At 45.7% G+C, this 11,709-nt stretch overlaps 1 protein-coding gene across 1 annotated transcript; it reads left to right on the top strand.

The window, feature by feature from the left end:
- The first annotated feature begins 9,308 nt into the window (after nucleotides 1–9,308).
- On the top strand, nucleotides 9,309–11,450 carry LOC103651510 (sugar transport protein MST8). The gene is made up of 4 exons (XM_008677153.2): nucleotides 9,309–9,481; nucleotides 9,594–9,916; nucleotides 10,134–10,763; nucleotides 10,850–11,450. The coding sequence occupies exons 1-4, from the start codon at nucleotides 9,355–9,357 to the stop codon at nucleotides 11,297–11,299; spliced, it is 1,530 nt and encodes a 509-aa protein (XP_008675375.1). The 5' UTR covers nucleotides 9,309–9,354; the 3' UTR covers nucleotides 11,300–11,450.
- Nucleotides 11,451–11,709: the final 259 nt, after the last annotated feature.

Here is an 11,709-nt window from a genome sequence, read left to right as displayed (position 1 = left end):
GATTGCTTCTTTGTTTTTAACATTTTGGACCACATTTGCACCACATGTTTTGTTTTTGCAAATCCTTTTGTAAATTCTTTTCAAAGTCCTTTTGCAAGATAGTCAAAGGTAGAATGAATAAGATTTTCAAAGCATTTTCAAGTTTTGAAATTTTCTCCCCTTGTTTTAAATGCTTTTCTTTTGACTAAACAAAACTCCCCCTTAAATAAATTCTCCTCTTAGTGTTCAAGAGGGTTTTTAAGATATCAAGTTTTGAAAATACTACTTGCTCCCCCTTTAGAACATAAAGAGATACCAATTTTGAAATTTACCAATTGAAAATCTCATCAAATTTTAAAATTAGAAAATTAGGGTGGTGGTGCGGTCCTTTTGCTTTGGGCTCATATTTTCTCCCCCTTTGGCATGAATCGCCAAAAACGGAATCATTAGAGCCCTACGAAGTACTTTCTCCTCCTTTGGCCATAAAATAAATGAGTGAAGATTATACCAAAGTTGGAGAGATGCTCGGAGTGACGACGAAGGACGAGTAGTAGAGTGGAGTGGAAGCCTTTTTCTTCGCCGAAGACTCCAATTCCCTTTCAATATACCTATGACTTGGTTTGAAATATACTTGAAAACACATTAGTCATAGCATATATAAAAGAGACATGATCAAAGGTATATTTATGAGCTATGTGTGCAAATTAGCAAAAGAAATTCCTAGAATCAAGAATATTAAGCTCATGCCTAAGTCTGGTAAAAGATTGCTCATCAAGTGGCTTGGTAAAGATATCGGCTAATTGATCTTTAGTATTAATGTATGAAATCTCGATATCCCCTTTTTGTTGGTGATCCCGAAGAAAATGATACCGAATGGCTATGTGTTTAGTGCGGCTATGCTCGACGGGATTGTCGGCCATTTTGATTGCACTCTCATTATCACATAGCAAAGGGACTTTGGTTAATTTGTAACCGTAGTCCCGCAGGGTTTGCCTCATCCAAAGCAATTGCGCGCAACAATGGCCTGCGGCAATGTACTCGGCTTCGGCGGTAGAAAGAGCAACCGAATTTTGCTTCTTTGAAGCCCAAGACACTAAGGATCTTCCCAAGAACTGGCAAGTCCCCGATGTGCTCTTCCTATTAATCTTACACCCTGCCCAATCGGCATCCGAATAACCAATCAAATCAAATGTGGATCCCCGAGGGTACCAAAGTCCAAACTTAGGTGTATAAGCCAAGTATCTCAAGATTCGTTTTACGGCCGTAAGGTGTGATTCCTTAGGGTCGGCTTGAAATCTTGCACACATGCAAACGGAAAGCATAATGTCCGGTCGAGATGCACATAAATAAAGCAATGAACCAATCATCGACCGGTATACCTTTTGATCCACGGACTTACCTCCCGTGTCGAGGTCGAGATGCCCATTTGTTCCCATGGGAGTCTTGATGGGCTTGGCATCCTTCATTCCAAATTTGCTTAGAATGTCTTGAGTATACTTTGTTTGGCAAATGAATGTGCCCTCTTGGAGTTGTTTGACTTGAAATCCTAGAAAATACTTCAACTCCCCCATCATAGACATCTCGAATTTCTGTGTCATGATCCTACTAAATTCTTCACATGTAGATTTGTTAGTAGACCCAAATATAATATCATCAACATAAATTTGGCATACAAATAAATCATTGTCAAGAGTTTTAGTGAATAAAGTAGGATCGGCTTTGCCGACTTTGAATCCATTTGAAATAAGGAAATCTCTAAGGCATTCATACCATGCTCTTGGGGCTTGCTTGAGCCCCATAAAGCGCCTTAGAGAGCCTATAAACATGGTTAGGGTACTTACTGTCTTCAAAGCCGGGAGGTTGCTCAACATAGACCTCCTCCTTGATTGGTCCATTGAGGAAGGCACTCTTCACGTCCATTTGATAAAGCTTGAAGCCATGGTAAGTAGCATAGGCTAATAATATGCGAATTGACTCAAGCCTAGCTACGGGTGCATAGGTTTCACCGAAATCCAAACCTTCGACTTGTGAATAACCCTTGGCCACGAGTCGAGCTTTGTTCCTTGTCACCACACCATGCTCATCTTGTTTGTTGCGGAAGACCCACTTGGTTCCTACAACATTTTGGTTAGGACGTGGAACCAAATGCCATACCTCGTTCCTCGTGAAGTTGTTGAGCTCCTCTTGCATCGCCATCACCCAATCCGCATCTTGGAGTGCTTCCTCTACCCTGTGTGGCTCAATAGGAAACAAAAGAGTAATGCTCACAAAAATGTGCAACACGAGATCGAGTGGTTACCCCCTTATGAATGTCGCCGAGAATGGTGTCGACGGGGTGATCTCGTTGTATTGCTTGGTGGACTCTTGGGTGTGGCGGCCTTGGTTCTTCATCCTCCTTGTCTTCATCTTTTGCATCTCCCCCTTGATCGTTGCCGTCATTTTGAGGTGGCACATCTTCTTGATCTTCTTGTTCAACATCTTGAGTCTCATCCTCAAATTGAGTTGATGGAGATGCTTGCATGGAGGAGGATGGTTGATCTTGTGCATGTGGAGGCTCTTCGGATTCCTTAGGACACACATCCCCAATGGACATGTTCCTTAGCGCTATGCATGGAGCCTGTTCTTCACCTATCTCATCAAGATCAACTTGCTCTACTTGAGAGCCGTTAGTCTCATCAAACACAACGTCACAAGAAACTTCAACAAGTCCTGAGGACTTGTTAAAGACTCTATATGCCCTTGTGTTTGAGTCATATCCTAGTAAAAAGCCTTCTACAGTTTTAGGAGCAAATTTAGATTTTCTACCTCTTTTAACGAGAATAAAACATTTGCTACCAAAAACTCTAAAATATGAAATATTTGGCTTTTTACCGGTTAGGAGTTCATAGGATGTCTTCTTGAGGATTCGATGTAGATATAACCGGTTGATGGCGTAGCAGGCGGTGTTGACCGCCTCGGCCCAAAACTGATCCGGTGTCTTGTACTCATCAAGCATGGTTCTTGCCATATCCAATAGAGTTCGATTCTTCCTCTCCACTACACCATTTTGTTGTGGAGTGTAGGGAGAAGAGAACTCATGCTTGATGCCCTCCTCCTCAAGGAAGTCTTCTATTTGAGAGTTCTTGAACTCCGTCCCGTTGTCGCTTCTAATTTTCTTGATCCTTAAGCCAAACTCATTTTGAGCCCGTCTCAAGAATCCCTTTAAGGTCTCTTGGGTATGAGATTTTTCCTGCAAAAAGAACACCCAAGTGAAGCGAGAATAATCATCCACAATAACTAGACAGTACTTACTCCCGCCGATGCTTATATAAGCGATCGGACCGAATAGGTCCATGTGTAGGAGCTCCAGTGGCCTGTCGCTAGTCATGATGTTCTTGTGTGGATGATGAGTGCCAACTTGCTTCCCGGCTTGGCATGCGCTACAAATCCTGTCTTTCTCAAAATGAACATTGGTTAGTCTTAAAATGTGTTCCCCCTTTAGAAGCTTATGAAGATTCTTCATTCCAACATGGGCTAGTCGGCGGTGCCAGAGCCAACCCAAGTTAGTCTTAGCAACTAAGCAAGTGTCGAGTTCAGCTCTATCAAAATCTACCAAGTATAGCTGACCCTCTAACACTCCCTTAAATGCTATTGAATCATCACTTCTTCTAAAGACAGTAACACCTACATCAGTGAATAGACAGTTGTAGCCCATTTGACATAATTGGGATACGGAAAGCAGATTGTAATCTAAAGAATCTACAAGAAAAACATTGGAAATAGTATGGTCAGGTGATATAGCAATTTTACCCAATCCTTTGACCAAACCTTGATTTCCATCCTCGAATGTGATAGCTCGTTGGGGATCTTGGTTTTTCTCATATGAGGAGAACATCTTTTTCTCCCCGGTCATGTGGTTTGTGCACCCGCTGTCGAGTATCCAACTTGAGCCCCCGGATGCATAAACCTACAAAACAATTTTAGTTCTTGACTTTAGGTACCCAAACGGTTTTGGGTCCTTTAGCATTAGAAACAAGAACTTTGGGTACCCAAACACAAGTCTTGGAGCCCTTGTGTTTGCCCCCAACAAACTTGGCAACTACTTTGCCGGATTTGTTAGTAAGCACATATGATGCATCAAAAGTTTTGAATGAAATAGCATGATCACTTGATGCATTAGGAATCTTCTTTCTAGGCAACTTGGCACGGGTTGGTTGCCTAGAGCTAGATGTCTCACCCTTATACATAAAAGCATGATTAGGTCCAGAGTGAGACTTCCTAGAATGAATTTTCCTAATCTTGCTCTCAGGATAACCGGCAGGGTATAAAATGTAACCCTCGTTATCTTGAGGCATGGGAGCCTTGCCCTTAACAAAGTTAGACAAGTTCTTAGGAGGGGCATTAAGTTTGACATTGTCTCCCCTTTGGTAGCCAATGCCATCCTTGATGCCAGGGCGTCTCCCATTATAGAGCATACTTCTAGCAAATTTAAACTTTTCATTTTCTAAGTTATGCTCGGCATTTTTTGCATTTAATAATGCTATATGATCATTTTGTTGCTTAATTAAAATCATGTGATCATGAATAGCATTGATATCAATATCTCTACATCTATCACAAATAGATACATGCTCAATAGTAGATGTAGAGGGTTTGCAAGATTTTAATTCAACAACCTTAGCATGCAACATATCATTCTTAGTTCTAAGGTCGGAAATAATAGAATTGCAAACATCAAAATCTTTAGCCTTAGCAATCAAATTTTCATTTTCTACTCTAAGGCTAGCAAGAGAATCATTCAATTCCTTAATCTTAGCAAGCAAATCATCATTATTATTTCTAAGATTGGGAACTGAGGCATCACAAACATGAGAATCAACCTTAGCAATTAATCTAGCATTTTCATTTCTAAGGTTGTTAATGGTCTCATGGCAAGTGCTTAGCTCACTAGACAATTTTTCACATTTTTCTACCTCTAGGGCATAAGCATTTTTAACCTTAACATGTTTCTTGTTTTCTTTAATTAGAAAATCCTCTTGGGAATCCAAAAGGTCATCCTTTTCATGAATAGCACTAATCAATTCATTTAATTTTTCTTTTTGTTCCATGTTAAGATTGGCAAAAAGGGTAAGCAAGTTATCCTCCTCATCACTAGCATTGTCATCACTAGAGGATTCATATTTTGTGGAGGATTTAGATTTAACCTTCTTCTTTTTGCCATCCTTTGCCATGAGGCACTTGTGGCCGACGTTGGGGAAGAGAAGCCCCTTGGTGACGGCGATGTTGGCGGCGTCCTCGTCGGAGGAGGACTCGGTGGAGCTCTCGTCGGAGTCCCACTCGCGGCACATGTGGGCATCGCCGCCCCTCTTCTTGTGGTACCTCTTCTTCTCTCTTTTCTTGCCCTTCTTGTCGTTGTCCCTGTCACTGTCACTTGATAAAGGACATTTAGCTATAAAGTGACCGGGCTTACCACACTTGTAGCAAACCTTCTTGGAACGGGATTTGTAATCCTTCCCCTTCCGTTGCTTGAGGATTTGGCGAAAGCTTTTGATGATTAAAGCCATCTCCTCATTGTCGAGCTTGGAGGGGTCAATTGGTTGTCTACTTGGTGTAGACTCCTTCTTCTCCTCCGCCGCCTTAAATGCCACCGGTTGCGCCTCGGACGTGGAGGGTTCGTCAAGCTCGTTGATCTTCCTTGAGCCCTTGATCATACATTCAAAGCTCACAAAATTCTCGATAACTTCCTCGGGGGTCATTAGTGGATATCTAGGATTACCACGAATTAATTGAACTTGAGTGGGGTTAAGGAAAATAAGAGCTCTTAAAATAACCTTAACCACCTCGTGATCATCCCACTTTTTGCTCCCGAGGTTGCGCACTTGGTTCACCAAGGTTTTGAGCCGGTTGTACATATCTTGTGGCTCCTCCCCTGGGCGTAGACGAAAGCGACCGAGCTCCCCCTTGATCGTTTCCCGCTTGGTGATCTTGGTGAGTTCATCACCCTCGTGCGCGGCCTTGAGTAGGTCCCAAATCTCCTTTGCATTCTTCAACCCTTGCACTTTGTTGTATTCCTCCTTGCTTAGAGAGGCGAGAAGAATGGTTGTGGCTTGGGAGTTGAAGTGCTCGATTTGGGCCACTTCATCCGTATCATAATCTTCATCCCCTACGGATGGTACCTGTACACCAAACTCAACAACATCCCATATACTTTTGTGGAGTGAGGTTAGATGAAATCGCATTAAATCACTCCACATAGCATAATCTTCACCATTAAAAGTTGGTGGTTTGCCTAATGGGACGGAAAGTAAAGGTGTATGTTTAGGAATGCGGGGGTAGCGTAGGGGGATCTTACTATACTTCTTACGCTCTTGGCGCTTAGAAGTGACGGACGCCGCGTCGGAGCCGGAGGTGGATGTCGATGAAGAATCGGTCTCGTAGTAGACCACCTTCCTCATCCTCTTCTTCTTATCCCCACTCCGATGCGGCTTGTGGGAAGAGGACTTTTCCTTCTTCTCTTTGTGATGTGAAGAAGATTTCTCCTTCCTTTTGGAGGAGTCCTTCTTCTTTTCTTCGTGATGTGAAGAAGATCTTTTCTCCTTCCCTTTGGAGGAGACCTTCCTCTTCTCCTTCCTCTTGGTGTGGGACTCTTCCGATGAAGTGCTCCCTTGGCTTGTAGTGGGCTTGTCGCCGGTCTCCATCTCCCTCTTGGTGCGATCTCCCATCATCACTTCGAGCGGTTAGGCTCTAATGAAGCACCGGGCTCTGATACCAATTGAAAGTCGCCTAGAGGGGGGTGAATAGGGCGAAACTGAAATTCTCAAAAATAATCACAACTACAAGTCGGGTTAGTGTTAGAAATATAATCGAGTCCGCGAGAGAGAGCGCAAAACAAATCGTAAGCGAATAGAGAGGTGAGACACGTAGATTTGTTTTACCGAGGTTCGGTTCTTTCAAACCTACTCCCCGTTGAGGAGGCCACAAAGGCCGGGTCTCTTTCAACCCTTCCCTCTCTCAAACGGTCCCTCGGACCAAGTGAGCTTCTCTTTCTCAAATCACTTGGGAATCAAACTTCCCGCAAGGACCACCACACGATTGGTGTCTCTTGCCTCAATTACAAGTGAGTGTTTGATCACAAGAAAGAATGCCAAAGAAAAAGAAGCGATCCAAGCGCAAGAGCTCAAATGAACACTACAAATCACTCTCTTTAGTCACTAGGGCTTTGTGAGGAGTTGGGAGAGGATTTGATCTCTTTTGGTGTGTTTTGCAATGAATGCTAGCTCTTGTATAGTGGTTGGAAGCTGGAAAACTTGGATGCAATGAATGGTGGGGTGGTTGGGGTATTTATAGCCCCAACCACCAAACTTGACCGTTGGTGGAGCTGTCTGTTCGATGGCGCACCGGACAGTCCGGTGCACACCGGACATGTCCGGTGCGACAGCCACGTCACCAAATAGCCGTTGGATCGACCGTTGGGGTTCAGTCTTCTGGGCCCGCCTTGATGTCCGGTGCACACCGGACATGAACTGTTCAATGTCCGGTGCGCCTGCTCCCGCGTGCCTGACGACTGCGCGCTTCTGGCGCGCATTGAATGCGCCTGCAGGTGACCGTTGGCGCGAAGTAGCCGTTGCCCCGAGGATGCACCGGACAGTCCGGTGCACACCGGACATGTCCGGTGAATTATAGCGAAGCGGTTGAAGTGAAAACCCGAGGCTGGCGAGTTCCTGAGGCCGCCCTTCCTTGGAGCACCGGACATGTCCGGTGCACACCGGACAGTCCGGTGAATTATAGCGGAGTGGCCTCTGGAAATTCCCGAGAGTGAAGAGTTTGAAGTCGGAGACCCCTGGTGCACCGGACATGTCCGGTGGCACACCGGACAGTCCGGTGCGCCAGACCAGAGGTGCTTTCGGTTGACCTTTGCTCTTTGGTTGAACCCAACACTTGGTCTTTATATTGGCTAAGTGTGAACCTTTTGCACCTGTATAACTTATACACTAGAGCAAACTAGTTAGTCCAAAGATTTGTGTTGGGCAATTCAACCACCAAAATTATTTAGGAACTAGGTGTAAGCCTAATTCCCTTTCAGTGGAAGGTTAGACATTGTACTCAATAGATCTAAGGTTTGATCCCTGAGCAGCATGGTTTGATTTTTTTCTGCACGCGGAATGGGAGAGGGCAGAACGACAGAACACGGGGGAGGACAGAACGACATACTACTCTTACCTTCTTAATAAGTAGTATAAATTTTCAAATCTGAATTCAATTTAAATGAAAGTGACACGAGAAACATGCTTCATGTTTTTTTTGTCTTATTTGTGATTAGGGATGGCAACGGGTACATACCCATCGGGTAGTACCATTCCATACCCGTACCCATCAAAAAAATTCTACCCGTCGGGTTACCCATATATACTCGCGGGTATAAAATCTTACCCACACCCGTAACCGCGCGGGTATTTTTACCCGTCGGGTAACCCGTACCCGCTAGGAAAGAATTAAATTCCAATATACCAATCACTCAAAATATTAAATAAACATATAAAAACAACTTCAATTTCACATATAACAAATCATATGATTACATAACTTGGTATCTAGACAAATGATAACTAGAGAAGGTTTTATTCTAGTTAAGTTGGACTCTATTAGATGTTTATAGTGCTATTGATGCGGGTATATTTTACCCACGGGTAGACGGGTATGGGTAGTACCAACCCAGACCCGTACCCGTCTACCCAACGGGTAGAGGTTTTTACCCATTAACATACCCGCGGGTAGAGAAATCATCCCGTACCCGCCTTCATATCGGGTAAAACCCGTCGGGTATTCGGATTTCGGGTACCTATTGCCATCTCTACTTGTGATGTTTCTCACCTAAAGACATGTGCTCATTCCTGAAATTGATTGTGCTGTTGTGTAATGACAATTTGTATTTTTGAATTTAAATATATTTTATTATAACATGTTCACTCCGTAGCAACGCACGAGCATTCATCTAGTAAAAAGTTAAAATAAAAAAAAATTGTGGAAAAAAGATGGACGTATTAGATTGGGCTTATGCCACAAACGAGCCAACCTCGTAACAAAGAAAGACCCAATAATGTAGAGCCCATTAAAGAGATCGCAGGTGTGCCGAAATCGAACGGATTAAACAGAACAAAAAAAATAACGAACTGATTTCCGTAAAAAAAGTTGCGCTTATTAGATTTGTATCAAAAAATACGTAAACTGATTGGATATGTTGGGATAAGGACTCTTTCTCTCTCTACAGCTCTATTCAGATACCTCGTACTAGTATATCTTCCTAACAGAACCCCTATAAATTCCTACGACCCCTTCGCTCCACCACGCCCCTATCAGATTTGTTTCTTTTCCTCCGATCAGATCCTCTCAGCGATCATGGCGGGCGGCACCTTCACCGAGAAGGGCAAGCAATATCCGGGGAAGATGACGGTGTTCGTCTTCCTCACCTGCCTCGTCGCCTCCTCCGGCGGCCTCATCTTCGGATACGACATTGGCATCTCAGGTACGTAATCGATGTGCTTATCTCTGATCCGTCGTCCTGTCCACCAGTCTGGATCGCGTGTGCCACCAGTCGTGAACTTATCAAACGAATTGCATGCATGCAATGAGTGCAGGCGGCGTGACGTCCATGGACCCGTTCTTGAAGCGCTTCTTCCCGTCGGTGTACGCCAAAGAGCAGGAGGTGGTGGAGACCAACCAGTACTGCAAGTTCGACAGCGTGCTACTGACGCTCTTCACCTCCTCGCTCTACCTTGCCGCGCTCGTCGCCTCCCTCTTCGCCGGCTACGTCACCAAGAAGTGCGGCCGCAGGATGTCCATGCTCGGCGGCGGCGCCATCTTCCTCGTAGGCGCCGTCCTGAACGGCTTCGCGCAGAACGTGGCCATGCTCATCGTCGGCAGGATCTTCCTCGGCATCGGCGTCGGATTCAGCAATCAGGTGACCGACCGCCCTTAATTTTATTTATTTTAGTTTTAGAGATCGAGATCTTCTTTCTTTATTTTGTTCTTTGCATTTAGTTGTTACGTGCATGCATTCATGCATCATTCGTAATGTTAATGTAGTTGATCACGCCGGATAAGACGCATTACAGTTTTAGTAATTCAATCAGAATGTCGATCTGTATATTCAAGTACGTACGCGTGTGCACTTGCAGTCCGTGCCACTGTACCTGTCGGAGATGGCGCCGGCGAGGATGCGCGGCATGCTCAACATCAGCTTCCAGCTCATGACCACGGTCGGCATCCTCGTCGCCAACCTCATCAACTACTTCACGGCCAAGATCCCCGGCGGCTGGGGCTGGCGCATCGGGCTCGGCCTGGCCGCCGTCCCGGCCGTCATCATGGTCGGCGGCTCCATCTTCCTCCCCGACACGCCCAACTCCCTGGTATCCCGGGGCAAGGTGGAGAGCGCCCGCGCCATGCTCCGCCGCATCCGCGGCACCGACGACGTCTCGCTGGAGTTCGACGACATGGTGGCGGCCAGCGAGGCCACCAAGGCCATCCAGAACCCGTGGGGGACCCTGCTGCAGCGCCGGTACCGGCCGCAGCTGGTGATGGCGGTTCTCATCCCGACGCTGCAGCAGCTGACGGGGATCAACGTCGTCATGTTCTACGCCCCCGTGCTGTTCAAGACCATCGGGTTCGGAGGCACCGCCTCGCTCATGTCGGCCGTCATCACGGGCCTCGTCAACATGTTCTCCACCTTCGTCTCCATCGCCACCGTCGACCGTCTCGGCCGCCGCAAACTTCTCCTTGAGGGCGGCATCCAGATGATCCTTGCCCAGGTACAGTCCTTCAGGGCCAGCATTCTTTTTCTTGTTCGCAAAACATGATCTGTACAATGCAATATGCGATCCATGGCTGCATGCAGTTCGTGCTTGGGACGCTGATCGCGGTCAAGTTCGGGACGGCGGGCGTGGCGGCCATCTCGCGGCCGTACGCGATCGGGGTGGTATTCTGCATCTGCGTCTTCGTGGCGGCGTTCGCCTGGTCCTGGGGCCCGCTGGGGTGGCTGGTGCCCAGCGAGATCTTCCCGCTGGAGATCCGATCGGCGGGGCAGAGCGTGGTGGTCGTCTTCAACATGATCTTCACCTTTATCATCGCGCAGATCTTCCTCATGCTGCTCTGCCGCCTCAAGTTCGGCCTCTTCTACTTCTTCGGCGCCTGGGAGATCGCCATGACGCTCTTCGTCTACTTCTTTCTCCCCGAGACCAAGGGTATCCCCATCGAGGAGATGGACCAGATCTGGGCCAACCACTGGTACTGGAAGCGGTTCGTCGACGGCGGCCGCAAGGTCGAGCTCATGTCCACCGCCGTATAACAATTATTATCTTAGTCAGTCAATCGTTATATTAGTCAGTACTCTTCTCTTAGTCAGTAGTTCGTGTTACTTTTTTTTTATCTCGAGAGAAATTATTACTATTTCTATTTATCTCAGTAATCAATGGAAACTGTCGTCCCTGGATATTGTTTATTACTGTCTCTTTTACGTAAAAAAAATGAGCATCCTCGTTACCATACATTAAAGATATATTGACCAATCTTATCTTGCTATGAAGCAAACATAGTATCTGCTTGACTCTGTATTTGGATATGAGGATAAGGCCCTGTTTGGAAACACAGTTTTTCCAAACTGCAGTTTTTCAAATACTAAAGTATACTTTAGTCATGACATTACTACAGTTTACAATGCTTCAGTTTTCGAATACTACAGTATCCAATACATCAAGG

Source organism: Zea mays, chromosome 3, assembly GCF_902167145.1.
Source record: "Zea mays cultivar B73 chromosome 3, Zm-B73-REFERENCE-NAM-5.0, whole genome shotgun sequence".
Taxonomy (NCBI): Eukaryota; Viridiplantae; Streptophyta; class Magnoliopsida; order Poales; family Poaceae; genus Zea; species Zea mays.
Note: the sequence above shows the minus strand (reverse complement) of the source record. Positions and strands in the feature narration are given on the sequence as shown.

Coding starts and splice junctions, on each gene's coding strand:
- LOC103651510 (XM_008677153.2), top strand. CDS start 9,355: ATGGCGGGCGGCACCTTCACCGAGAAGGGCAAGCAATATCCGGGGAAG. Junction 9,482..9,593: donor ATACGACATTGGCATCTCAG/GTACGTAATCGA, acceptor CAATGAGTGCAG/GCGGCGTGACGTCCATGGAC. Junction 10,764..10,849: donor TCCAGATGATCCTTGCCCAG/GTACAGTCCTTC, acceptor GGCTGCATGCAG/TTCGTGCTTGGGACGCTGAT.